Source organism: Pseudonaja textilis, chromosome Z (assembly GCF_049901715.1).
Source record: "Pseudonaja textilis isolate UNSWEBS1 chromosome Z, rPseTex1.2, whole genome shotgun sequence".
Taxonomy (NCBI): domain Eukaryota; kingdom Metazoa; phylum Chordata; class Lepidosauria; order Squamata; family Elapidae; genus Pseudonaja; species Pseudonaja textilis.
Genome location: NC_142008.1, coordinates 43,377,718 through 43,405,535, shown reverse-complemented (window position 1 = coordinate 43,405,535; position 27,818 = coordinate 43,377,718). Strand labels below are relative to the sequence as shown.

General features: G+C 37.6%; 1 protein-coding gene across 1 annotated transcript in view; it reads right to left on the bottom strand.

Moving 5' to 3' along the window:
• KAT2B (lysine acetyltransferase 2B) overlaps positions 1-27,818 on the bottom strand; it is a 95,195-nt gene that overhangs the window by 19,864 nt on the left and 47,513 nt on the right. The window contains 3 exon segments of the mRNA XM_026708177.2: positions 54-190; positions 1,331-1,456; positions 13,027-13,133. Coding sequence (XP_026563962.2) covers positions 54-190; positions 1,331-1,456; positions 13,027-13,133 — 370 coding nt within the window.

Genomic DNA, 27,818 nt, shown 5'->3' with positions numbered 1-27,818 from the left:
AAAATATAATGTGCTATTTAACATTAATTAATTGTGAAAAGTACATTTCTTACCTCTGGACCAAGCATTGCTGTTGGATCTGTAATAGTTGACATCACTTCATTGATCAGTTCAACAGGAATATCTCCTATAACCCGTGGCTTCTTAGCATTCTCCGCAGAATAACCTTCATTATTTTTTCTTTTTTCCCCTAAACAATGAAGTTGAAACAAAATAATTATTTAACAATAAAACAAAATCCAAATGTTCTACATTACCAGAACCAAAAAATATTGAATTACTTCATTGTTGAAAAATATTTGATTGAGTTAAATAAGCTATGAACTTCAGTAGCAAACAAATTATATTAAACAATAAGAATAACAGAAGTCAGCTGCATTTACCATCTCAGTAGAATTCAACTTTCCATATTACCAATGGCTAGGAAGGGACTTCCCAAATCCCTAAGGATTGGGCGTTCCAATGGGGGCCACAACAAAGAATGCCTGGAACCTTTTATATACCTCAAAGCTTTTTTAGGGAGCATTTAGACTCTTTGACTTATTATAAAGGATGTGAAGGTTCAATTCTAGTAAGATAGTACTTGATTTAAGCCAATGCTATACCAGGACTAGTTCTAGGTCTAAAATACGCATGCATAGGGAAGATATTTTTAAATATAACCAAATCTGGAACTTAACCCACTAAAACTCTTCAAAGAATAACAAAAGGATATCATAATTATCATTCAGTTTATCATTCAGACAGTGGGTTAAAATAATTTCCCATTTATAAAAAAGTAGTCATTCATTGACCCTCAGTACGGCTTGTAGCCACATTACTTAGCATTTTTATTTTACTGCAAAACTAAACTGATAAGATTTGGGACATGGTAAAAGATCATTACACACATTGCTTGAATTAGTATTTTGCTTGAATTAGTATTTTCCTGGCTACTCCACAATTTTGGTAAACACAGTTTATTATATTAAGCTATAGTATTTTAAGATATTTTTGTATAGTATTGTTGCCCTAGCTTTAACTAATAGCTAACCTATTTCCATATATAAATATGTCATAGCTCTTCCTGAAGGCAATATGAGCATATCATCTGCACAATCATTAAAGCAATTATAGTCGTTGCATCAAAACTCTTTACCTCATTCATCTATAGAAATTGTGAAAAACACTTTATTCCTATAAACTCTTATTGATATGGTAGTATGGGTAACAGCCATCCACAACTTTATTCTTCTTCACTTAATATGTATTTTACAGAAGTTGATTTTGAAAGATTTCTATAATATTTACAATTAGCAAAACAAACAAAATTCTTTGCTAACTATATTACCTAGGTTTTGGTCCTGGCCAGAAGCAGATTTGGAAGCAGGACTCATAGTTCCTCCACTGGGTTGTTCCAAAGATGAGGGACTTGAACTATATGAAACAGATCTCACCATAGGCGGATGGTTAATAACTAAAGGAGAAAGAAAGGCAGAGTTAAAGATATTTGAAGTCAAGATCCAGGTGGATGTAACATCAAAAAACCCTCATACATGTAACAATTATATCAGTATGAGGTAAGAATCTAAACAATCATTAATATGGGTTTGGCAGCCCCTTTAAAGTATAGGCAGTCCTCAACTTACAACTATTTGTTTAGTGACCATTTACAACAGCACTGAGAAAATGACTTATGACTATTTTTCACACTTAGTCTTAATAATTTTAGAGCTTTAGAATTAAAGTTAGCCAATATTTTAGTGCCTGCAGTCTAACTGCACTGGATATCTGCCAATGATGTGAGGTAGCAAGACATATAATGATAGGAACAGAAAAGTGCTCAAAGAGAAAGAGTAAAGCCTGAGATGCCACAAAGAGAAAATTCCAAGCATTCTGAACATTCTAAGGTGGCAGCAACTTCTAGACAACTGAAACCGAAGGATTTATTCCAGCATAAGGGTATAGCAATAAGTCTCCTTTTCCCCTTCCCCTCCCTCACAATTTTCACCAATAAACCTTATGCCCTACATGACTGGGAAGAGGATGATTTCTCTTCTTCTGAAGATGAAGTTTCTACAGGAGAAAGAGGAGAGGACATCTTTAAAACTATACACACACAAAAAAACCTGAAACGTGGATGCAGGTATGGTTGCTAAGAACTACCTACTAACTGCTAAAACAATTATTGCAATTTTTAACTAGCTATTAAATGTCAATCAGACATTTAAACAAACTTAAAGCTATAATGGAAAATAATAACTAAATCTGACATGAAGCCAGTCACCAACCCAGCTGCTCCAGAACTCTCTCAAAATACTCACATACGCACAAGTCCTCATATGTATGGAAATTGCCAAGGATAAGCTAGTTCTACAACGTCACAGGATTTTGCTGCAGGTGGCAATTAATCCTCTCAACAAAGTTAGGTGGGAAAATAGAAGAATAGTACTCTATTCCCTTTCACAACTGCTTCCCTGTAGAGTATATTCCAGCCGAACTTACTGAAATCTCCTGGCTCCATATGGCAAGGTCTTGAAAGAATAATGCTAGCTTTTAGTCATTTAACATTCTCTTCGATGATTTTTAAACAGATATGTCTTGGGGCTTTCAAATTACACCTACATGTGTACGGCCTTCTGCTAAACTTGGGGAGGACAGCCAATCACATAAGGGAGGGCAGCAAGTCCCAGAGCTGATGAAATCAGCCAGCCAATACCTATACAGCAGAATGTTCCACCAACTCAAGGTCAGGCTCAGATAAGCACAAGAGGCATAATGCCCTTGATTTAATTAAAACAGAGATACTGACATCAGCCGACTATGGAAGATGAGGAAGAACTAGGACAGTTATTTGGCGACCTCCCTAGGAAAAGCAAAAACCATCATGTATAAGCTTGATTTTATTGCCTCAAGCTTTTTGGATTGAAACTTTCAATACTCTACTACCCCCTAGCTGCTCTTCTGCTGAAAAGCTGACAAGCTCATTTTCCAGCATCCCCACAAAACAAAATAAAAAAGGAGCTTTAGCCCAAATCACATTGTCAGCAGACAAACATCACAACAAAAGGAAATCAATTTGGTGAAGAACTTAATGGATCAAGCAAGCTATCTTGCCAAGTAGAGACCTCAAGAAAAATCCAAGACATGAACCATTGAGTACATCTGAATACAACACATTCTATTGATTTCATATCCACATCATAACCAGCAGTAGTGGTGATCGCACATTCAGAGACACCTGTACGAGACCTCAATCTGTGGAATACTGACTCTCAGGATAAAGAAAACAATTACAATAGGAAGAAGAAAGTTGAACCTTAAAATAACTGTGTATATACCAGATGTATTGTTCTCAATATTGATACTGATACTCCACTGACATTTATAAAATAACTTATTGAACAGCCGATCTTAATAATGAACACCATGAAGTAACCTGTGTTTCCACTGTTCCTCAGGATCTGCCTTTAGCAGTTGACACTATTGGGAATTCAGATTGACAGTTGTATGCTCCTAAATTCCTAACTATCCTTTCATGGAATGATATATTTTGAGATTTTCTGTTTACAAATTATATTGCTGAATTTGACTTATCCCTGCTTCAAGAAACTTGGTTTGACAATAATCTGTATGTAAATGTATGTAAATGGACTCCAGCAACTTTCATAAGTTGCTGGAGCAGGATAAGGCAGATAGTGTGGTGGTTTAAGTACAGGTAGTCCTCTACTTACAACAGTTTATTTAGTGACTATTCAAAGTTACAATGGCACTGAAAAAAGTGACTTATGACTTTTTTCAGATTTATGACCATTGCAGTATCCTCATGATCCCGTGATCAAAATTCAGATGCTTGGCAACTGATTCATATTTATGATGGTTGCATTGTCCCAGGGTCACATTGATCCCATATCCAAACTTCTGACAAGCAAAGACAATGGGGCAGCCAGATTCACTTAACAATTGTGTTACTAACTTAACAACTACAGTGATTCATTCACTTATACTTGTGGTAAGAAGCACTGTAAAGTGGGGTAAAATTCATTTAACAACTGTCTTACTTAGCCACATAATTGTTGGGTTCAGTTGTGATCATAAGTATATCTGTATATAAGGCTCAATTAAGCTACACCTAAATGTTATACAGCTAGATCTTATGAAGCATTATACAATGTCTATGCTGTTAAAATTTAATAATGTTACATTATCACTGTTTCTCTTCCATCATCTCTAAACAGATTCCAATTTAATAGTTTATGGTCTAAATTTGAAACATAGATAAGTATTCTCATATCAAATAGAGGTGGTATTCAGCAGATTCTGAAGTTCTAGAGAACCGGTAGCGGAAATTTTGGGTAGTTCAGAGAACCGGCAAATACCACCTCTGACTAGCCCCGCCCCCATATATTCTCTGCTTCCCAAGTCCCAGCTGATTGGCTGGGTCTTCTTTTGTTGCCCTGCACAGGAGAACAGAGCTGGAAAGCAGGTTAGCAGGATGGGGAGGGAATGGGATTTTTGCAGTAACCTTTCCCCAGCAGTGGGGAGGGAATGGAGATTTTGCAGTATCCTTCCCTTGGAATGGGGTGGGAATGGAGATTTTATAGTATCCTTCCCCTGGAGTGGGATGGGAATGGAGATTTTATAGTATCCTTCCCCTGCCACACCCACCAAGCCACACCCACAAAACCGGTAGTAAATTTTTTTGAATCCCACCATTGATCAAATAATACCTCATCTTATGTAATTGTTTTAGGTGGCTTCAATGCAGGGATAGGATTGAATGATAAGGTACTTTTCACTCAGTTTCATCAAAACTCTTCTGAATCAGCTGTAATGTTCCCTTTATTAACCCAACAATCCACAGATTTAAAAGAGGTTATGAGGGGTTATGCTTTCTAAAAACTAAAACCAACCCAAGTCTACATTTATTGAATGGATCTCTCAGTACTTGTAGTGAATTCTCTCACTGGGCTGCTTCAAGACTATTGATTATACTCTGATCTTACAGAACTTAATTATGTATGAAGAAAAATTTTACTTAGATAACCAGCCTGAAAACAATCACTTCCCAGGTATGACAATCATAAGAACATTTAACAATTGTTTTACGGAAACAGAACGTATTCCAATTGTGGAACTGAATTCAAAACTCAGAATGGTCTGTGCCAAATGGTCTTAATAACTTAGTAAGCAAATCTCTCACCTGCTTCAATCTGAAGCAGTTCTGCATCTCCATTCTACTACAGTTAAAGAGAAATTTGAAGCTCACTCTTACAGACATTCTCCCAGTTAATGCAATTATTCCAGCCAGTACTTTCCACTCAGTTCTCAAAGAGAGAAAAACAAGCAAGTAGGGATTTTTTTCTCTCAGCCCTGGTCTGACATAGAATGTCTTGAGGCCAAGGGTAAACTGATCAGGGGATCCAATTTATATACCGTATTTATCGGCGTATAACACGCACAGGCGTATAACACGCATTCCCTTTAAGAGGAAATTTCAGGAAAAAATATGCGGCGGGCGCAGCGCTGACATCACGTCACGACGCTGCACTGCCGCTTCGCTAGCACTATTGGGCAGGATCCCTTAAAGAGGATTCCGCTCCTGGTTTGTCGGCGTATAACACGCATACATCATTTGCCCCCTATTTTCAGGGGGAAAAAGTGCGTGTTATACGCCGATAAATACGGTAATAAAAATCCAGCTTAGCATTCTATTCAGGATTATATGTTCCTGAAGAAACAATGTAAACATCTTTTTTAAAAATATGATTAAAAAATTCACTAGACCTCCCAAGCCAGAAATTCCATTTCATTATTGCTCTTGATAGCTTCTCATACAACCAAGAGACCTCTTCCGCTCCTCACCTCTTACCTGGATCTGTGTAGGAAAATCACTTTGGAGCATTATATCTACAAGAAGAGCTCTCCAAATTTAATTTAGATCTTAAAGCTTCCAAAGTGGGCCACTGTCACAAATGCTGAACTAAAGAAGCTTGTAAAGCAGTTAAAACCTGGTAAAGCCTCAGGCAGCAACTTTATTACACCTGAAATATTATGAAATAATATAGGCTGATGGACCCCTGTTCGTGCCCACCTGTTTTATCTTTATTATTGATCACACTGCACAAATTCCTGAGGACTGGAGCTTAGTTATTATTGTGCCCATCTACAAAAAGGGCACATGAGATTTGTCTGCAAATTACAGTTTAGCAACTTGTTAAGCATAGTAAGCAAGCTATTTGCTAGACACCTATATAATAAATTAGTTGACTGTATTGATTCAGAGCTGGCTGATAAGCAAGAAGGCTTTAGGTCTGGATACTCTATATATGGACATGCCCTTAAATTTCAACGTCTGGTTTTAAAAATACACATCTAAAGCAGATTCTAACCTGTATGCTGATTTTAGATCTGCATTTGATTTTGTTCCCAGAGCAAGGCTTGGGACAAAGCTTCTGCCATTGATAGACAGTAACTTTTACTCATGCATAACATTTACAGGTGAAACTCGAAAAATTAGAATATCATGCCAAAATTCATTTATTTCAGTAATGCAACTTAAAAGGTGAAACTAATATGTGAGATAGACTCATTACATGCAAAGCAAAATAGTTCAAGCCATGATGTGTCATAATTGTGAAGATTATGGCTTACAGTTCATGAAAACCCCAAATCGACAATCTCGGAAAATTAGAATATGACATGCAAGCAATAAAACAAGGATTGTACATAGAACAATATCAGACCTCTGAAAAGTATAAGCATGCATATGTACTCAGTACTTGGTTGGGCCTCTTTTGCAGCAATTACTGCCTCAATGCAGCGTGGCATGGAAGCTATCAGCCTGTGGCACTGCTGAGGTGTTATGGAAGACCAGGATGCTTCAATAGTGGCCTTCAGCTCTTCTGCATTTTTCAGTTTCATGTCTCTCATCTTTCTCTTGGCAGTGCCCCATAGATTCTCTATGGGGTTCAGGTCAGGCAAGTTTGCTGGCCAATCAAGCACAGTATCCCAAGGTTATTGAACCAGTTTTTGGTGCTTTTGGCAGTGTGGCCAGGTGCCAAGTCCTGCTGGAAAATGAAGTCAGCATCCCCTTCCTTCGTCTGTGGAAGGAAGCATGAAAATCTCCTGGTAGATGGCTGCATTGACCCTGGACTTAATGAAGCACAGTGGACCAACACCAGCAGATGACATGGCTCCCCAAATCAACACAGACTGTGGAAACTTCACACTGGACTTCAAGCATCTTGCAGTGTGTGCCTCTCCATTCTTCCTCCAGATTCTGGGTCCTTGGTTTCCAAATGAGATGCAAAAGTTGCTCTCATCAGAAAAGAGGACTTTGGACCACTGAGCAACAAACTAGTTCTGTTTTTCTTTAGCCCAGGTAAGACATTGTTTGTAGTTCTGATGTTGTTTGTTGTTCAGGAGTGGCTTGACAAGAGGAATACAACATTTGAAGCCTATGTCCAGGATCCGTCTTTGTGTGGTGGCTCTTCATGCACTGACCCCAGCCTCAGTCCACTTGTGAAAGTCCCTAACACCTTTAAATAGCCTTTTCCTGACAATCCTCTCCAGGCTGCAGTCATCCCTGCTGTTTGTGCACCTTTTTCTTCCACACTTTTCCCTGCCATCTGACTTTCTATTAATGTGCTTTGATACAGCATTTTGGGAACATCCAACTTCTTTTGCAATTACCTTTTGAGGCTTTCCCTACTTACAGAGGGTATCAATGATGGTTTTCTGCACAACTGTCAGGTCAGCAGTCTTTCCCATGATTGTGCTTCCTACTGAACCAAACTGAGAGACCATTTAAAGGCTCAGGAACCCTTTGCAGATGTTATGGCTTAATTAGCTGATTAGAGTGGGACACTTCGAGCCTAGAATATTGAACCTTTTCACAATATTCTAATTTTCTGAGATTGTGGATTTGGGGTTTTCATAATCATCTCAATTATGACAAATCATGGCTTGAACTATCTTGCTTTGCACGTAATGAGTCTATCTCATAGATTAGGTTCACTCTTTAAGTTGCATTACTGAAATAAATGAACTTTTCCACGATATTCTAATTTTTCGAGTTTCACCTGTATGTATTTTAGCCTCTCCTCTATTTAATTTGTATATAAATTTACTTGTAGCCAGAATGAAGCAGAGTAACCACCCACCAAAATTAGCAAACAGGCATATTGCTATCTTGTTATATGCAGATGACAGAGCATTTCTGTCACAAACATTAATTGGACTCAATCTGAGCAATTAATCCCTTGACCAGGAAGCTTTCAAAATCAATTGTAGTAAAACCAAAATTCTAATTTTTTGCAGATACCTAAATAGTATGCTTGGAGAATAAATGAGCAGAACATTAATAAGTTAAAATCTTCAAATATCTGGCATGATTTTCCATTGTTTCACAAAATAGAGTGTGCACTAAAACTATGTTATAAAAAAATTCTCAAAAAACAACTACTGCAATCCAATCTTTCTATTTCACTAAAGGAGCATGATAAGCTCCACCAAAGCTATTTTCAGCAAAGGCACATGTGCAACTACTCTTTGATGCCCAGCTAGGACCCTATTCCTCTTTTGCCCCTCTTGAAAAGTTACAGTTTAAATTTCTAAGAGCATATCGCAGGTAGACCCCTTTGTTTCCAATATAGTTCTATGGTGGAAGGCAGGCCTGTTCAAAATAGAAACTAGTGCATGTAACACATTAACTGAAACTTCTGTTCTTTCTCACATGCCTGAGTCCTTTTCTTATGGGGAAAAATTATTAATTAACATGGATTAATGCTATTGTATTAAAATGCCAACATCTCAGTCTCTCCAAGGAGTTGTTCCTAATGATAGGCTATGAACATGTACTTAGTGCATTTAAACATATTAATAACCAAGACATTCAACAGGACCCATTTTACCCAATAATGTTTTCTTAAACAGGCAGGACTCCTCCCCCCCACACCCCCATCACAAACCAGCAAGGTATTTGTATCACATAACTTCTCTAAATTTCAGAGGAATTAACTTTAGCATGTTGAAATGCTCTGCCCACAGCAGTTCTAGAGGGCCAATATTAAAAAGTTCCATATGAGATGAAGCTGTGCCCCTGTGGAGAAGGGACAATTGAAACTGCAGCTCATATCCTGTTACATTCCACCCCCCCCGGACTCAGGGACTTCTCTTATAACACCTTACCTGATGAAATATTTCAGAAATTCTGAACATTTTTACACTAAACTACTATTGTTGGATCAGTATGATTCAGTTTCTCTGTATAGTTAAGTTTTGTTACATTGTCTGTAAAATTAGGCAGACTTTAGTCACCCATTAATTTCATTGTCAATCATAACATATTACTTATGCCTTGCGCTGTTCGGTTCTGTTCAGTTTTAATTTAATGTTTACTTTTTTCTGCTGATCCATGACTGTAATAAGCATTGAATTGAAATAATTCCTGGTTCTTTTATCTAAAACTGTTAACCGGAAATCCCAAAATCTGAACATCTACTCATAAGGTATGTTGAGACGTGACTGACCCTTGCAAAAGAACTATCTAACAAATTAGGCCTCTGGCCTATCAGTCCAGTCCTTACTGAAGGGACACTTGTCTGTGATTTTTTCCCCAAAATCTAATCTATGGTGATTTCAATATCTAGCATCATTAGGTTCAATTTCTCCAAGTAAACTGGCTTTTTAGCCAACCTGAATTTTTATTGGATACCATTTCACTTGGTCTTATCTAAAATTTAGCAATTGCTTTTAAGTCTTTACATTCTAGCATTTGAAATTAGTCCGGTTTTCATTTTGAATTTTGAATTGTTTTCCAGATGCCATGGCTTGAATTAATCAAAGCCAATGTTATGTATATGAGGATTGCCCTAGAAAGCAAGTGAAGCTCTTAACTGAAGAACTATGGAATCATAATACAATGTTTCAAACTCTTGAGGGAACTGTTACATAAATTTTACATAGTCTGAAGTAGTACTATTAACAAATAGCTACTTATTTAAGAGGAGTAATCTTAATCAGCTTCTAGTAGTTTGTCAGGCCAACAATTGCACTTTGAAATTGTTGGTTCTTGATCTCTGAGCTTGTTCTTGTTCTTGCTTTTTTTCCAGATACTTTATTACCAGGCTAGGTAACATTATCAATGCAAGTGAGAATGGGATTTGATAGTTATTTATACATAGTAAGTTGTTCTGCCAATCTTACTGGGTTTGTGGCTTCCTCCTTGATGGTTCCTTGTCTGTTACTGTATCTTCTCTTACTGACTCCCTGGTGCTGTTTCTTCCTTATCCCTCTTTCACAGGAATGTCAAACTCAATTTTATTGAGGGCCACATCAGGGCTGTGGGTTGAGCTGGGGGGAGGGTGCTGACTGGGTAGGTGTGGCTGACTAGGTGGGCTTGGCCAGCTTGACATTACTCTCCAAACTGCTGGCATGTTTTCTCTTCACATTGAGTAGACCAGGCCGAAGCCACGCTGGCCTAATTGAGTAGACTGGGCTGAAGCTACATTTGCCTGATCTTTCCTCTTCGCACCAGGCAGACCGGGCTGAAGCTTCGCTGGCTTGATCTTTCCTCTCTGCATTGGACAGACCAGGCCGAAGCGATGTGAGTAGACCGGGTTAAAGTGATGTAGGTAGACTGGGACAGCCCTGAGGGCCGGATCCAACCATATCACAGGCCGGATGCAGCCTGCAGGCCTTGAGTTTGGCACCTCTGCTCTATCACATTAAAACAGGAACAGTAGAAAAGATATATGAGGCAATAAACAACATGTTGGAATACAGAAATAAACTTTCAAAAGAAGGCAAAACCACATTATCCTTCCTGGATACCCTCATGAGCAAAGAAACATTGTCAAATTAGAAATTCATTTTATTAAAACATAACTCACATTAGAGCTTCACTGTCAAAACAATCACCCAACCACTCAAAAGAGGAACTGCATACAAACATTATTCAGATGAGCACAAGCTCATTGTAGTAATCTGGAATATCAAAAAGGGGAAGCAGACCACATATAAGTCACCTTCCAATAGACACCCAGCAACTTCATCAGAAGAGGCTAAGTACAGTGCTCAACTATTATAGCTTACAAAAAAGTGTTTGTTCCCATACATCAAAAACATATCTGAGTCAATTAAACAGACTACTAAAACCATTCATCATCACTGAAGCTCACCAAGCAACAAAATCCCTCAAAAACATCTTAAGCAAACCAAAAGACTCAACAGCCAAAGAAGAAACATTGGACTCATCGTATAGTGTAAACACCATAACAGCCACTATGTAGGCTGTTAGAAAAAAGACTAGCAGACTGCTTTCCATGAACATCTACTAGCTGTTAGAAGATATGACAAAAATTCCTCATTTCAACTGTTATTCAACTGTCAAATTTTTTAAAAAATGCAAGGGAATTCCTAGAAGCTTGGCATTCACCCAAATAAGCCATCAACAGACACACAGACACAACCCCATTTACGTATTATTTGAAAGATACAATCAAAAACTTGGATGGGAAACGAACAGCCTAGAACACATCTTCACAAGCTGCTAAAATAAGAAACAGAATGAAATCAACTATCAGAGAGGAAACAATGCCCTAATCAAGGAACAACTAAGGAGGAAACAACATCTGTACTAAAATTGGCAAGGCAAACTACTACATATAAACAGCAAAGCCCAGTTTCCTATATACTGATGTTACTGATAGTAAACAATCTTCAAGAAAACCAAACTCAAAGAACCAAAAATCTACAGTTCAGAATGGAGCTATACATATTATCTTGTGTTGATATTGTATAAATTTAATTAAATGTGTCTCTGCTTCTATAGAAATATATTAAATAAAAATCTAACTAGATACTTCCTGCCTGTTTCTTATTAAACAAAGATGCTCTACCAGATTTCATCTGGACAAAATTACAGCAAAACATGATATTCTCTGAAACACTGCAGCCTTCCAGAGAAGATACACCTCTATGGGTCTAGGACAATTTGGAGTAGTCAGCTCAAGGCCACTAAATTGCTGCAAGAAAATTCTATATGGTCAACTCATCCTGGGGACAACTCATGCAGGAGGTCAGAAAGAGACCCAGGTGGGTGGGTGAGCAAGCAGGTGGACAGAGCGGAGATTGGTGGGGGCCAGGGGCTTCGCATTCAGTGGGCAGATTGAGAAGTGGGGGGAGGCAGCAGTGGCCAGAGGTATCATATTTTCACACACCGCACCACCACCACCACTGAAGCTGGCCTCTTTATCCCAGAGCTTGGTGTGGCAGTGGCAGTGGCTGTCCCTCACAGCTACTGCCTCCCTCCCACCTGCCCCGTCTACAGACAACACAGTGCCCAACTTTTTTGACCCAGAGCTCAGCACGTCAGCAGTGGAGATGTGAAAATGGGAAGGCCCCTGTCACCATTCTGCACTCTCCTCACCTGCTTGCTCAACCATCCATTTGGTTCTCCCTATGGCCGCCATGGCAAGTTGTCCCCACAGCAAATTGGACATATGAAGTTGTCTTGCAACAATTTGGTGCCAGAGAATTGGCAGGGGAGACTTGGCAGTGGTGAACTGGTGGCAGTGACCTGGCCATGCTATGTTAGCTGTGTCAAGTTGTCCTATTCTGGCTCCTATTCTCTTTGCCTTCTGTAAGAACCTCAAAATGTGGCTCTGCTGATTGGCCCTGGGTCCTGGTGGGACATTCAGTGTTGAAAGTGGTCAGCTGACTAGAAAAAAAGAGATTCTGCATCCAAACGATAGTATCCTGTTTTTTATTAAATCTCTGTTAATTTTAATGTTTAATTGTGTGTACTTTTGCTTTTATGATACATATAAATCATGCAGAGTTCCTTTACAATGAGAGGGAAGGCATATAAAGTTAATAAATAAAACAGAAGAACCATAATTGTAAAGGCTGTGTAAATGTTATTCAAATTAACTTAGAAGACAATCTTTATGCATTTATAAGTGGCATAAAACTGTCCATTAACTGAATAAAGTTAACACAGAATCTATTGGTCCTGATCTTGTTTTGTATTACAATATTTACCTGTTTGGATGCCTAGTTGGCTGCTTCGAGAAGTGGAAGTTATGAAATCTGGATCCCAGATAGGAGAATTTTGACTGTATACCTCTTCCTCCAACATGGACAGGAACCTTAACACAGAAGTCAAAGCAGTATTAATGTATGTTAGGAATGTAAGTCACCTAACAGTTATTTGGGTTGGAAATATATAAACTAGGATAGACATTTTAATATTGTATCTTTAAGAAAATGCAAAAACTGTAATTGGGTGTGGTTTCTCAAACGGCCATAAGATGGAGCCAGAAACCTGGGTTTTTTAGTCTCAGAATAGAGTCTCAGTGAGTCTCTGTTTCTTCTGTTGGAGAGTGTTGCCGTTCCTCCTAAATGACTGTTACTGATCGTTGATGTAATATTACTGAACTGTTTTTGATACTGGACTTTGATATTTGGATTATCCCTGAACTGAACACTGACTGCCGTACCTGTGAATGACTTTGGACTGCTTGTTTGGACTTTGCTTAAACATTTATTGGAAGTAAAAACCTACATTAACTGTACAGTGTATCTGTGTGCTGTGTGTGTATTATTCTTCACTACTCTCACTACGTCTCCCTGTATGCGCTCATTGTCCTAATGAGGAATTACCTCAACACTGGTTATGGGCCCAGGCCATACCAGGCTCAGATAACTGAGAGTTAGTGTGAATGCACAGTACTGTATTTACTGTTTAATTGTGGGTTACTATCCTGGTAAAGATGGCACAAGACACTTCAACAAGTCTATCACCGATAACCCGGTTGGATGGAACAAACTATGTTTCCTGGTCTATGAGAAGGGTTATGGAATGTAGTTCAAGATCCACTGGATGTAAATGCTTGGGATCCAGAAAATGAGGGTGATGCCAAGAAGCTTGCTCACTTTAAACAGAACAACGAACAAGCTCTTTGTATAATTGGACTAATACTGAGTGACCAGCAGCTAGTCCATATTCATGGAGAAGAGTCTACTGCTAGGTGTTGGGAGAATTTGAAGAGGATTTATGTTCGTGACAGTGTAGGTGCACACATACATCTTACACGTAAACTGTTTAGAGCATGTCTTCTGAAAGGTGGAGATGTTAACTCATTTAAACTTCATGAAAAGAACTTTTCAAGAGCTACATGAAAAAGAACTGATATTTTCAGAGCTGCATAAAGAGCTTTCAGAGCTTTCATCATTGGATGAAAGTTATGATGATTATGTATCTTCACTGGAAGTCCTGCCCAAAGATGAACTAACATTGACTGACATAACCGGAAGGTTGTTAGAAGAAGCAAGAAGATGGCTGGATAGGGACCAACTGAGGAAGGAACAACCACAAGAAAAGGATTTGTGTTCAACTGCCTATACCGTTAGGAAATGTTTTTCTTGCGGGGCTAGGGGGCATATAGCTAGATTCTGTAAAAAAGGAAAAAGACAGAATACTAATAATCACCAGAAGGCTAAGAAGAATGTTAGTTTAGCTATGTCTAGCAATTCAACTGTAAACCATGATTTGTGGGTTGTTGATAGTGCAGCATCGCAGTGCAATTACTAAAGATAGAGGTTTATAAAGATGTCTACGAGTAAACAACACGTATCATTGGCAAATGGATGGAAGATGAATGCATCTGGTGAAGGTACTGCATATTGTTCTTGTATAAACAAACATTTAACTATGTTATATGTACCTAAACTGAAATTTAATTTGTTATCAGTAAAGGGCTTTAGTTATTCTTGGTTATGTAGTATTCTTGGTTATGTAGTAATTTTTAGGGAGAAAAAATGTATAATATAGAAAGAGGGTAAAAGTGTTACTGCTAATTTAGAGAATAATTTACATGTGTAACATGATGACCAGTTGCAGAGTGCTAACTCGGTTCATAACAATGTTAAGCCACATGATGAATGTATACATTTACTGCATAGATGTCTGGGGCACATTAATTTCAAAATGCTCAAACAAACTGTTGAATTGTCAGAGGAAGTAAAATTGAAACCCTTTAGCAAGTATTTAAACTGTAATGCTTGTAGCCAAGAGAAGAGCAAGGTTACTCCTGCAAACAGACTGAATGGTTTTAAGACCAAAGAACCTTTAGAGGTTGTGTTTGCTGACATAATTGGTCCTAAGAAACCTAGTTTAGGAGGTGCCTGCTATATTTTGAGTATTATGGACCATTACTCACAATACGGTTTCTGCTATCTCATGAAAAACAAAACAGAAACATTCCAACATTTCTTTAACTGGCTAAGGTTTGCTGAGAGAAAAATGAAAAGTAAAGTAATTACATTAGTTACTGATAATGGGACTGAGTTTGTTAACAAGATTCCAAACAATGTTGAATTTGGCTGGTGCTGAGCATAAACGTTCTGCACCTTACAGACCACAACATAACTCGTTTGTAAAACAAAGAGGGCAAACATTACAAGCCATGGCTCGCACTATGATATCTGACTCAGGTTTGCCTGAAACACTGTGGGGTGAAGCCATAATGTGTAGCAACAATGTGTTAAACAATGTAGTTAACACAACAACTGGTGAATTGCCATTCACTTGTTGGCATGGCAGAAAACCAAATTTAAGTTACCTACACACATTTGGAGCTCCAGCATGGGTGCATATTCCCTCACAAGTAAGACTGAAAGGACAACATAGAGCTAAGAAGTTATTTTTTGTATGAGGCCAACCATAGATCGTTTAGATTTTGGGATCAGCTCATGTTTATTGTAGTGCTAGTGCAAAATTTCTTGAGCACGTTGGGTGGGATAAACTGGAACAGGAATCCAGCAATGATGTTATTATTGATACCCAAATAGTCCTTAAAGATGAAATAAGTAAACCACGAATAGCCATTAAAGAGGAAGAACAGGCACGGGAGGAAGTAGTAGAACAGGCACAGTAGAAGAACAGGAGCAGGTGGCACAGGTGAGTCCACCAGTAAACCCTGTATTACCAAGATGTTCAATCCGAGTAACATGACCACCTGATACATATCAGGCTAGTGTTGTATGCCAAGTGAATACAGTTCCAAGTACTTATAATGAACTGAAACTGTGTCCTGCTAAGGATCAGGCTGCTTGGCAGGTAGCAATGGATAAGGAACTGGAATCATTAAAAAACTAGAGGTATACAAAAATGTTAAATTACCACTAGGTAAACATGCCATAGGATGTAAATGGATTTATAAGTTTAAGACAGGTGTGGATGGGACTGTTACCCATAAAGCCAGGTTAATAGCACAAGGGTTCAATCAGACAGCAAATGACTACGATGAAGTGTTTGCACCTAGTCTGAAGGCTACTACATTAAGGACAGCATTAGTGTGGGCAGCTAAGGTGAAATACATTATAAATAATTTGGATGTAGAGACCGCATATCTGCATGCACCGTTGCAACACACTATATATTTAAAGAAACCTTTAGGTATAAAAGATAATACAACTGATTGCTGGAGATTGAAAAAGAGTCTTTATGGCTTGAAGCAATCAGGATATGAGTGGAACCAGGGTATAGTTAAAGAATTAACTAAAATAGGTTTTGTTGCTGGCATGGCTGATCCATATTTGTTTAAAAAGGAAAATAATGGTATAATTTCATTGTTGCTATTGTTTACTGATTGACATAGCATTAATCACCAAAACAGTATAGCAGATCATTTTACAAAGACCCAAGGCTCTATAAAGCATAAGGCTTGCTGTGAAGATTATGGACTTAGAATGTAAGGTTGTATATATTGTCCTACCCAAAGGGGAGAATGTTAGTAATGTAAGTCACCAAACAGTTACTTGGGTTGGAAATATATAAACTAGGTCGGCATTTTAATACTGTATCTTTAAGAAAATGCAAAAACTGTAATTGGGTATGGTTTCTCAAACAGCCATAAGATGGAGCCAGAAACCTGGGTTTTTTAGTCTCAGAATAGAGTCTCAGTGAGTCTCTGTTGCTTCTATTGGAGGGTGTTGCTGTTCCTCCTAAATGACTGTTACTGATCGTTGATGTAAGTCTGTTACTGAACTGTTTTTGATACTGGACTTTGATATTTGGATTATCCCTGAACGTTTATTGGAAGTAAAAACCTACATTAACTGTACAGTATATCTGTGTGCTGTGTGTGTATTATTCTTCACTACTCTCACTATGTCTCCCTGTACGCTCTCATTCTCCTAATGGGGAATTACCTCAACAATGTACGTAGTGTAACCTACCAAGACAACTTCTTCAATTATAGAGAAAATTAAAAAAAAATATAACAAACCAGATATATCTTCTATAACATAAATGGTATAGTCAAAATAGCTAATTTTTTAAAGTCTTAAAAGTGAAAAACATGGAAGAGTATTGGTTTGGCTTTATTCCCTGAAGTACTTCAATGTATTAAAATAGTAGAATCATTTTATTAGTATTAGTATCTAATGATTTTAAAGATTACTATAAACTGTTACTTTTACAATTTTTTATTTTATTTTTTATGATTACTAATAAACTGTTGATTCACTTGTTCTTCTATTCTGACCACATGCAGCTATTCATGGTGAGATATTTATAATATTTTAATAAATTATCTGGTTTGCTAATGATGATTACAAAGATATGGGTATTCTTTCAAATGTGAGATCAGAATTACGTAACAGCTATATATAAACAGTAGACAGATCAGCCTAACTTACTATTTTTACTTGTTATAAACTTCCCTAAGTAATGCAGACCCTACAAGGAAGTTATAAATGTGTGTGTGTGTGTGTGTGTGTGTACAGTATATGTGTATACGTACATATGAATATATGTACATATTTATGAACATACACATACATATGTGTATGTTTAAGCGTATAGCAGATAGATAAGATAGACAGATTAGATAGATATAAATGTATAGTATGTAAATATAGATATAGATATAAATATAACCTCCCACATTCTGCTGTGATGCTTGTCATAATAATCAATTAGAAGATATATTATCAGCCCAAACAAATCTTATGTCAGATGAAGATGTCTTTGCTGAAGTTTGTGGCCTATGTTTTTTGACATCTCACTCTAGGATTAAGTGATTGGTCAAAATCACCATTTGGCCTCCATGCCTAAGAAAAGGATTAGAACTTGGGTTCCTTGCTTCTAGTCTAGCATCTTAACCACTAAGCAAGCAAGCATGCAAGCAAGCAAGCATTATGTATGTATTCAGAGGCCCCAGGCAAGAGATGAATTAGAAGTATAGTACTTATATCAATTCTACTTTAGAAGTCTTGTCTTCTTCTAAATATTATAAGCAACTACTGATTAGAACATGGTGGCCTAAGAGGCTAATGACCTGGGTGGGAAATATGGTTATTTTTCACAGAAATGAATGGAAGTTATAGCTATATATTTGTAATGCAGAGGAACACTAGGTGGCAGCAAAGCAATCCTAATAGAACTAAGCAGAACATTAGATTTTGCTTTTATATATAAAAAAATCCTTCTAAATTTTAAGGATATTTGTTTTCCTGAAAGACATTGTTTAAAAACTGTTGTTGTGTATCTATGAAAACTATATTTTATTCCTTAAATATTTACTTAGAGTTTAATGGATTTTAGTTTGGGACAAAGGAGTTAGAGAAATAAAGTGCAACTACAATTTTCTAGTCAAAATTATCAAATGGCTTAATGTTATTTTATACATAAGTATTTTTTAAAATAACCATGCATTTTTATCTACAAGAATGCAACAAGATGGCTTAGAGAAATTAATCAACATCAAACAATCCAGAATAACTTCTCAAGGGAATTATACCAGTAAAGAAATAGAAAACCAAAAATGAAACCACTTGAAATGAAACAAACAATGGATGCTCATCCTAAAAGTTTGGTTTTGGTTTTCTAATCTTAAGTTCTGAAAACAAATAGTTGCTGATATCACACATCACAACAGGTAAGAGAACCATTTTGGAGACTGCTTAAACTTCCCTTGGCATCACTTTTCCCTGGTAAAGTGATGCGATTACTCTTCTGACTGTTAAACTGTTATTTATAACTTTCAATTTTTTAAAGTGATATTGCACCTTGAAACTCATTAAAGCATGCCTGTTACATTCATTCCTTGCTGTCTGTTGAAGACTGTTTTGAAAAATAAGAATCCACCCAAAATTCTAAATGGCAGTTACACCAATATAGACAAGCAGTTTAGATAAAGGAGTCCCAGAGTAATAACATTAATCACTGAAAGAATAAATTTTACAAATATGTAATGGTTCAATCCATATATTAAATGAATATGTATTTTTCTTCTTACATTGAGCTGATGCAAAAAAAGATGCTTTCCACTCAAAAGCTCCCATATAACTAGAATCATTATTGTTAATATCCACAACAATTATCATTCCAGCTATAGTATATTAGCTATGTATTTTATTCTAGGAATTAAATCTGCTAAAACATAATGCAACCTTTTTTGAGTTATCAAAACTATGAAATTTAATTATATGACTGCAGTCCTACAGACAAGGGAGTGATCTATTGATCATCTTGGGATTTAATTTTAATTTCATGTGCATAACTTTATAATGTGAGGCTGATAATGTTAAAGCACTCTCCTTGGAAGAAAATCAACTGAATTCAATTGATAAGCTTTAAATAAGCCTATATAAGGAGATGCTACTTTTTTTTTTTGCACAAATCCTCAAAATGGCTCATTACATTAAGGACTGTTGTTCCAGGATATCTACTTTCTTATTTCACCTTGAATATGTGACCCTGTCAGCTCAAGGAAAAAAGACAAATACACATAAATCAAATTTGGACAATGTTTGATATAAGCTATGGTTCCAAGGAAAAGGTATTAGATTTTATGTTACATGAGAAATATGACTAACTGCTTATTAAAACTAACTACGTAGCACACTCATTAATCATGTTAACAGCTTAGCTTTTCTCCAACCTCATGTTTTTCAGAAATACTGGTTCTGATGGCCATGTTAGTTGGGAATTTTGGGAACTGAAGCTACCGGTTCTGTCCACCTCTGTAGAACTGGTAGCTCTGAAGAGCAGCAGACATAGAACCGGTTCTATGTCTGCTGATGTTTTTGCCCACCCGCCCGCTCGGGCTCTTACCTGACCTTTATATCCTGCTTTTTCAACTTTAGCTGCCGCACGAAGCACAGCTGCAGTTTAAAAAGCAGGAAAAAAGTGCTTTTTCAAAGGCTGCTTCTCTGCACACAGCGTGCTGGCGCGCAGCGTGCAAGGAAGCACATCGTAAATCACCAAACCTCATAAATCACCAAACCGATAGTTAACACTGTTAGATCCCACTCCTGGACCAATAATAATAAAAGAAAGTCAATCCAGAAATACAAGAGTTACAATAATTTTGATGAAAATGTAGTCACCAATACTTAAAAGTAACTCAATGAAATGATTAATGCAGCATTGAACTGTCACATAGCAAGTAGGCCATGGTGAGTTGGCTACAGCAAGTTATCTTAGATCCATTTGATGAGTCAGATTCTGAAGTAGAAGACAGATTCTGACTCTGCAATCAGGAGCCAGTCAGTTCTCAGGTAACTGTAGCCAAGACTACGGAACAGAAATGATTGGAAAATAAATCTGCAAGTCTTAGACATCTACTATAAAACTTAACAAGCGAGTTCCAGTTTGTCAGGCTTCGGAGGTGGCAGGAGTTCGCGTTTGTGCGCGATCCCTGCCACGCTCGCTGCTGGAGTGCCTTCGATCCAGTCGGATTGGAAGGCTATAGTTATCCTGTAGGGATAACTGAAGAGAGGAGAGATCCGGGCAGGGGTCTGGGGGCATCGCAACTCCCTTTCCCAGCCGGCTTAACTCCCTTTTCCAAAGGTGGTGGAGCGGCGGTCAGCAATGGCCGCCACAAAGAACCTCTCAACCGGACAAGTTTTGTGCAGGAGGAAGTTGAGAAAGTGAAAGCTTTTGGCTGAACCAGGATGACAAGCAACATCTGAATATCCTGGAACTTTGGCTCTTTAAGTGATACATTGTTTCCCAGAAGATAGTAAAGCTGCGGTTGAAAGTGAAAGGGAAAGCTCTTTTTTTTTCTCCTCACTTTCCTTCCCTACGGAGACAGCAGATGGAAATCAGAAATACTCCCTTTGGCAGCAGAAGGTACTAATTTTGAAAATTAAAGCCAAGGGGACATTAGATTTCTAAACACTGACATTTAAAAATTAAAATCTTTTTGCTATAAGTGGGAAGGAAGAGAGGTAAATGATTTATACAAAGATTTGTTGAAGGAGACTGCTTGGACCTTATAAGATTAGAGATTAAATTGCAATAAAACTTCCAAAAATTACCTTGGAATTGTGTGATTGAATTCTACCCCAGGAAGAGAAAGTATTAAAAGAAGAAAGTGCTAAATGAAACAGTTTGTGCTGATTTTGATTGCTTGATGACTTTGGGACTTTTGTAAACTATATTTTGAAAGACTAAAAAAACATTTGGATTGTTTAAAAAAAAATTCACAATGGTATCTGTTGAAGAATTGAAAATGGAATTTGAAAAGTTAAAAAGAAGAGGAAGAAGAAGGCAAGGGCTCTTTTGGATCTATTTTTCGCTTCTTAGAAAATGGCAATTTCTACTTATCAAGAAATGCAACAACAAGAAGGTTGGGATGAAGAAGAAGAGGCCATCTTTAATGGACATATAATTTTAATTGAGGAAGAAACGGGTAAAAGGAAAAGAAAATGGAGAATTTAAGTCCTAAAAAGCAACCAAGAAAGGGAAAAATAGGGTGAAAAATCGATATAATGTCAGAAAGCAACAGAAAGAGGAATACAACAGAGAGGGAGACTAAAAGGCTGGAGATTGAGAGGGGGGGGGGTTAAAAGGCTAGATTTGACAAGGAAGGAAGGGAAAAAGTGAAGAAAAGTTATAAAGGCTTAAAACAAGATGTTAAAAAACAGGTTTTTTTCAGAGACAAAGGGTAAAATATAATCTAAAAAGAGATTCTGCAAAAGTACATAAGATTGTATTGTAGTATTTGTATTTGAAATAGAGTTAGAAAATTGGAATAACATGTGTTAATAGAACTTTGTAGGGAATGTGTAAAATGTTTAAGATTTAACTAATAGAGTTTAATTAATTAATTTGTTATGGAACGTTGTTCTTACCATACTATAAGCTCATTATGTTTTTTATTTTAAAATGTTATGTAGAATGTACTAAGCAGAATCAGAATGGAAATTATGTATTATTTTAAGTGTTAAATTGGGGAAAGATAGAAAGGTGTCATACTTCAACCAGTGATTACAGGAAAAAGTTTGTATTAAAGAGAAAAGATAAATAGATGATTGAAAAAGAACAGACAAAAGATACAAGTATAATGATTTAAATTGAGATTAAATAAATAAAATAGAATTAAGAGAGTGAAAAGAATGGAGAAGACATGGAAAATATAGAATGTTAAATAAGATATGAAACAGTATATAAGGTGAGCATTAATTTGATTTATGTCTGTACAAAAAGTTGTAACCCAGGGTTAAGCCACTTTCTAAAAAAAGTTTTATGTCTTTATGTTATGTATTTTGTTTGTTTATTGAGAATTAATAATGTAATAATTTGAAATATAGTAAGGAAATAGATGAAAGTGTAAGTTTAATGAATAAAATTGAACAGAAGTAAAGGAAGAAACAGTGAGAAGTTGGAAAAAGAGTAATAAGATATGAAGTTGAATACATAAGATGCATATTAAATTGTGTTAGTATGGAAATGTGATAATTTAGAATTATGTTGTACTTAAATAAGATGTTTTATTTGTTTTGTTAAGCAGTTCTTAGAAAAGATGTTTTAGGTTCTTACGTTTTATGTTTTGTTTGTGTATTGTCTTTGAAAATTAATAAAATTTGTTTTTAAAAAAAACTTAAGCTAAATTACCCGACTTTTTCTGAGCAGAAAATGATCCTAAGCACTAATATACAGAAAGATCAATTGAGTAAAAGAGATGTTCTGTGAGGCTCATCTAAAGAAAAAAGGTGATTCAGGAAAACAGGTACACCCAAATCAGTGCTTTAAAATAAGGGCTTGGGAGTCAAATTTCTGTTAGCAAACAACTTTCCAACTCTGAATACGAGTTCTTGAATGTACTGTTTCTGATTTTGGGATTGGTACAAAACTGTTCTCAAATTTGAATCTTGGACTTGCATACATGAAGCCTTCGCTTCTGAAGTAATCTTGTTTTTCCTGAACATTTACATTTTTGCATTGTGATAAGATTTATAGCTGTCATAAAGTACTCTGATACAAGGAGGACCTCCTGTATTTATAATTGTTGGCACAGGACTGAGTATTTGCTAAACTCACATAAGAAGTACCTTAACTGTAGACAATGTTACGGAACAACTGCTAGCTAAAAATGAGTAACTGAAAGTTCAGCTGACACATTTGCCAATACAGATGGAAATACCATGTCCTAAATATCCTGTCTTAATACCAGAGAAATTTGATTGTGCTCCCTGCTAGGTTCCTGCTTTGGGAAACAAAATGTGGTTTTTTATCTTGAATATTTCTATTTAGATTATAAAGTCAGATTCATTATCAATCTGTTTTTGGCTCAACTGCTAAATAGGCTACTCCCTTTATAGTGAGCATATCAGATAATTCATGTTCATGTTTGAAAAATCCTACTAAATCTATTCTGGCAAGTCATAACATTAGACAATTGTTACTAGAGGTCACTTCAGTGGCTGAGCATGTGACTGATTCAGGTTCTTGGCACAAGAACTGGAGTAAAATGAGGATGGACCTAGTGCAGAACGACTCATAGCATCCTAGATAAGGTAAAATAGAATAGAATGGGCTTACATTTTGCAAGATTTAAGTCATATGTGCTTATAATTTCATGAGCACCTAGACTAACAAAAAGCACATTTCCATCCAGTTTCTTACCAAATATAAAATGGCTTCTAACTCCAAATGCCTAAGACATCAGTTTGGCCAGATCTCAACTGCCAATTAAAGTCAAGGCAAATGATAAATATTGTACTGTGATTACAGTACATATCCACCCCCCACCCCCACCTCACAAACCCTCTACATTCTTCTGTACCAGATAAATGGATGGCTCCAATTTAGACAGATTCCTAAACCAAGATTACAAGCACTTCTATGCAGCCTTAGCTCTTGAACCATACCCAGAAAACATTTGGTAGTATTAGTGATAATCTAAATTTTAATTTTCCACTCTTATGATCTCAGAGCACAAGGAATTTTGGAGCCATATGTAATTCTTGGACAGTACTTCACATAGACCTATAAGATTCCCCAAGGTTCAGTACAGCTCCCTTTCCAGTGAATTCACTGTCAGGCCAGTGTTTTCTGGTCCTGGATCATGGGTTAGAGTAAATTGAAATGGACTTGGTAAAACCTCATATATTTTCTCTGTTTCTTTGACTGGGTACAAATTTATGACCTCTGACCACAGGCAAGTCTAAATTTCAGCTTCTTTAATTATGTGGAACGTATACCAACTACACATCCTGCACATTTTTTTTTGCAACACTGGTTATAATGATTTCAGCAAGCAAGAGGATGATAAGCTACCATCTAATTGGCCTTATAAGTGCCCCACTGACCTGATCACTGCCCAAGTGAGCGGATCTACTTGGAATTGGGGCTTTTATGATGTTATAAACAATAACCTTAACAAAATTCATCCACTCCCCTACTGCATCAGCTCCAGCTGGTATTCTGTTTGTAAAAACATAAATTATGGAAACTGTAAAATTGCAACAATATCCAGGCTGTCAACCAGAGCTTCATCTGTAACAGATATTCTCTGTCTCAATCACTGAACTTTTGGAGCATTTGCAAAAGATATGTATCTATTGTAAGTTCAACCTAGTGATGCTTATAATTTACTTCACATCCAAGATGGTGATGAATGGAAATTTTATTTCCACACCCCACATAATCACTTTTAATCACTTTTAAGTGATGCTGTCTAGGCCAGTGGTCACCAACATGTGGGCCACAGCCCACTGATGGGCCGTGAGAAAAATTTGGTGGGCTGCGGGGAGATGGGGAAATCCTGCAGTCTCCCATGTCATGGCTGCTGCCTCCTGCCACAGTGCATCGAGGCCGAGCAGCAGTGGGAAGAGCACGGACCTCCTGAGCCGCAGGAAGCAGCTGCCCTCAGGTGAAGATGTTGCGAGGCTCAACCCCCTCACCAGAAGCGCTCAAATGCTCAGCGGAAGGAGGAGGCTTGTCAGGGGCCAGAGGGGCAGTGAGCGCTTTGCGTGTGAGAGCTTCTGGTGAGGAGGAAGAGAAGCTCCTGGGAGGGGTGCAGATCACGCCCTCCCCTCGCAGACCAGGAAACACCCAGGAAGAACTCTGATGTCATGATCTCCCACGTCCCTGCCCTCAGGAGCTTATCTTCCTCCTAGCCAGAAACACTCACATGCTCAGCAGGAAGGAAGTGGCTTGTCAGGGGCCAGAGGGGTGGTGAGCGCTTTGTGCGTGAGCGCTTCTGGCGAGGAGGAAGAGAAGCTTCTGGGGGTAGGCCTCCCCCTTGCAACATCTTCCCTTGAGGGCATCACTGGCGGCCACTCAACCTCCTCGATGCATGGAGGCAAGAGGCAGGAGGTGACACTAATTCAGTGGATCCTTTCCCCTCACCCCCTCGCAAGCCAGGCCTATGCCACGATCTCCTGCACGTATGAGTCCATTCATCGCCAATATCACCCCGTTGCCCCACCTTCCCGACAGCCATTTGGTCTTTAGCACATGGCTCATCAGCCCAGAGTGGACGTTGCCTGCGATGCTGAACCATGCAACGCCCGCACCCATGCCCGCCACTCTTCCCGGCAGGGAAAGTGACCCGTCTTGGCTTGGACGCTGGGGGTTTATGTCTGGTATGTCTTAACTGGGACCAGGATGACTTCGCCTCGCCCGCAGGACCACTGAGTAGCAGCTACCAGCTTCTTTCTCCACACACCAAGTCTTAAAGCGCAGCTGCGCAACTATCAATGTAGTTGCTCGATTAGTTCATAATCACCTTACCTGGAAAAGGAGGTGCTGGAGGAGGAGGAGGCGGCAGTATCAGAGAAGCAAGCCAGGTGTCAAAGACCCGGACTGGGAGGGAGGCTTACAGCCCAGCCCTCCTTTCCTCCCCCAACTCCAGGCAGCCAAATCTGGCAAAGGAGGGAGAGGTTTGGAGGAGATATGAAATGACAGGAGACCAGATTTGAGGGGGATCTGCTTTTCTTGTTATATATATATAATTAAATAAGCCTTTTTATATTTAAATATATATATTTATATATTAAAATTATTTTTTTAAATAATACATTTATATTTAATATAAAAAATAAAAAATATATATTAAATATATTATCTTTTTTTAAAAAATGCATATTAGTGATTCTCTGGATTTAAAAGTATGCATTTGGTGGTCCCTTAGGTCTAAAAGGTTGGCAATCCCTGGGCTAGGCAATGCTGTGTGCCTGTTGTCTTTCAACATCTGAAGAATTATATTTGCCAGGACTATTGAACATTGTCTTGATAACATTCTAATCCATTTATCTTCTTCTAAACAATATGAAACTCATATTGTATGAGTAGTTTTATAGCATCTCCAAGTACATCACTCCTGTGTTACATCATAAAAATGTGAATTTGAAGCACATCAGATTTTGGGGGATACTGCATGTCACCAACACAGATACAGATGGAGCCTAACAAAATACAAGCTATTAAACCTGGCAACTGCCCCAGAAAGTCAAGAGCGTTCAGAGGCTAATGGGTTTTATAAACTATTATTCTTCCTTCGTTCCAAGTTTTGCTAAGTTCAGAGCCCTTTAATCTACTGCATAAGGAAACATTACAGTATTTATTTGGGATACACTGGCTCAGAAAGCTTTTGAAAAGCTAAAGAAACTTTTTTCTATTGAGCCTATCCTGCAATATCTGATTGTTTCTCACGGAAACAAATGCTTTAGATGACAAATGGGAGGCATCTGCTGCAAACTGCAGTCATAGCTTATATTATTGTGCCTATTATTTTAAAAAAATAAAACACCGTTCCATGTGTGGTAAGAAATTAATAATTAAGATGGCTTTTGATATTTGAGATACTTTCTAAAATCCTATAGATACATGGAATGACCACCACTATCTACGTATGTGTAAGAAAAAGAAGTTGAATCAGGTAGTAGCTTAATTGGCCACTGTTCTTTCTCTGGATTAATTTCAAGGTGGTACATTCCAAGCATTCAGAACAAGAAAGCAATCATCCAAAAAACTAAAGCAGTAGGGAAAAGTAGGCACATCACATCACAATCACACCACAATCCTCAATAGTGATTCTTCCTGGACATATTACTATTTCACTGACAAACTGCTTGTAGAACCAGGTAAATCTAATGACCAGCCTTTAGTTTCTAGGTCAGGTGACTTAACCTGCTGCTTTCTTCCACAACAGGTAGCTAATTATCTGACTGTTCCATGCTTGCATGTTCATTTTTCAACATAGACTCATCAGAAAACAATATACATGCTTAAACCCCATCATAATATTGCAACTGCTCATGTTGCTAAGAGTTAGGCGACGTGTAAATTTAATAAATTATTGTTATGATTTGTCACAGTCAACCTGACGTTTAGTCTGGAGGTGTGTGTGGGGGTGGGGGGGGTTGTTATTACATAAATTTTCTGTATCTCTTTGTTGTCTGGTTTTTTTGCAGCCCAGATCTAGTACTTATATTGGGTCCAAAACTTGCTTCCCTGTTAATTTTAAGAGCAGGGCAGCAAACCTAAATAAACCATTTTGTTCTAATTTTTTTCCCTAAAATCTATATGAATA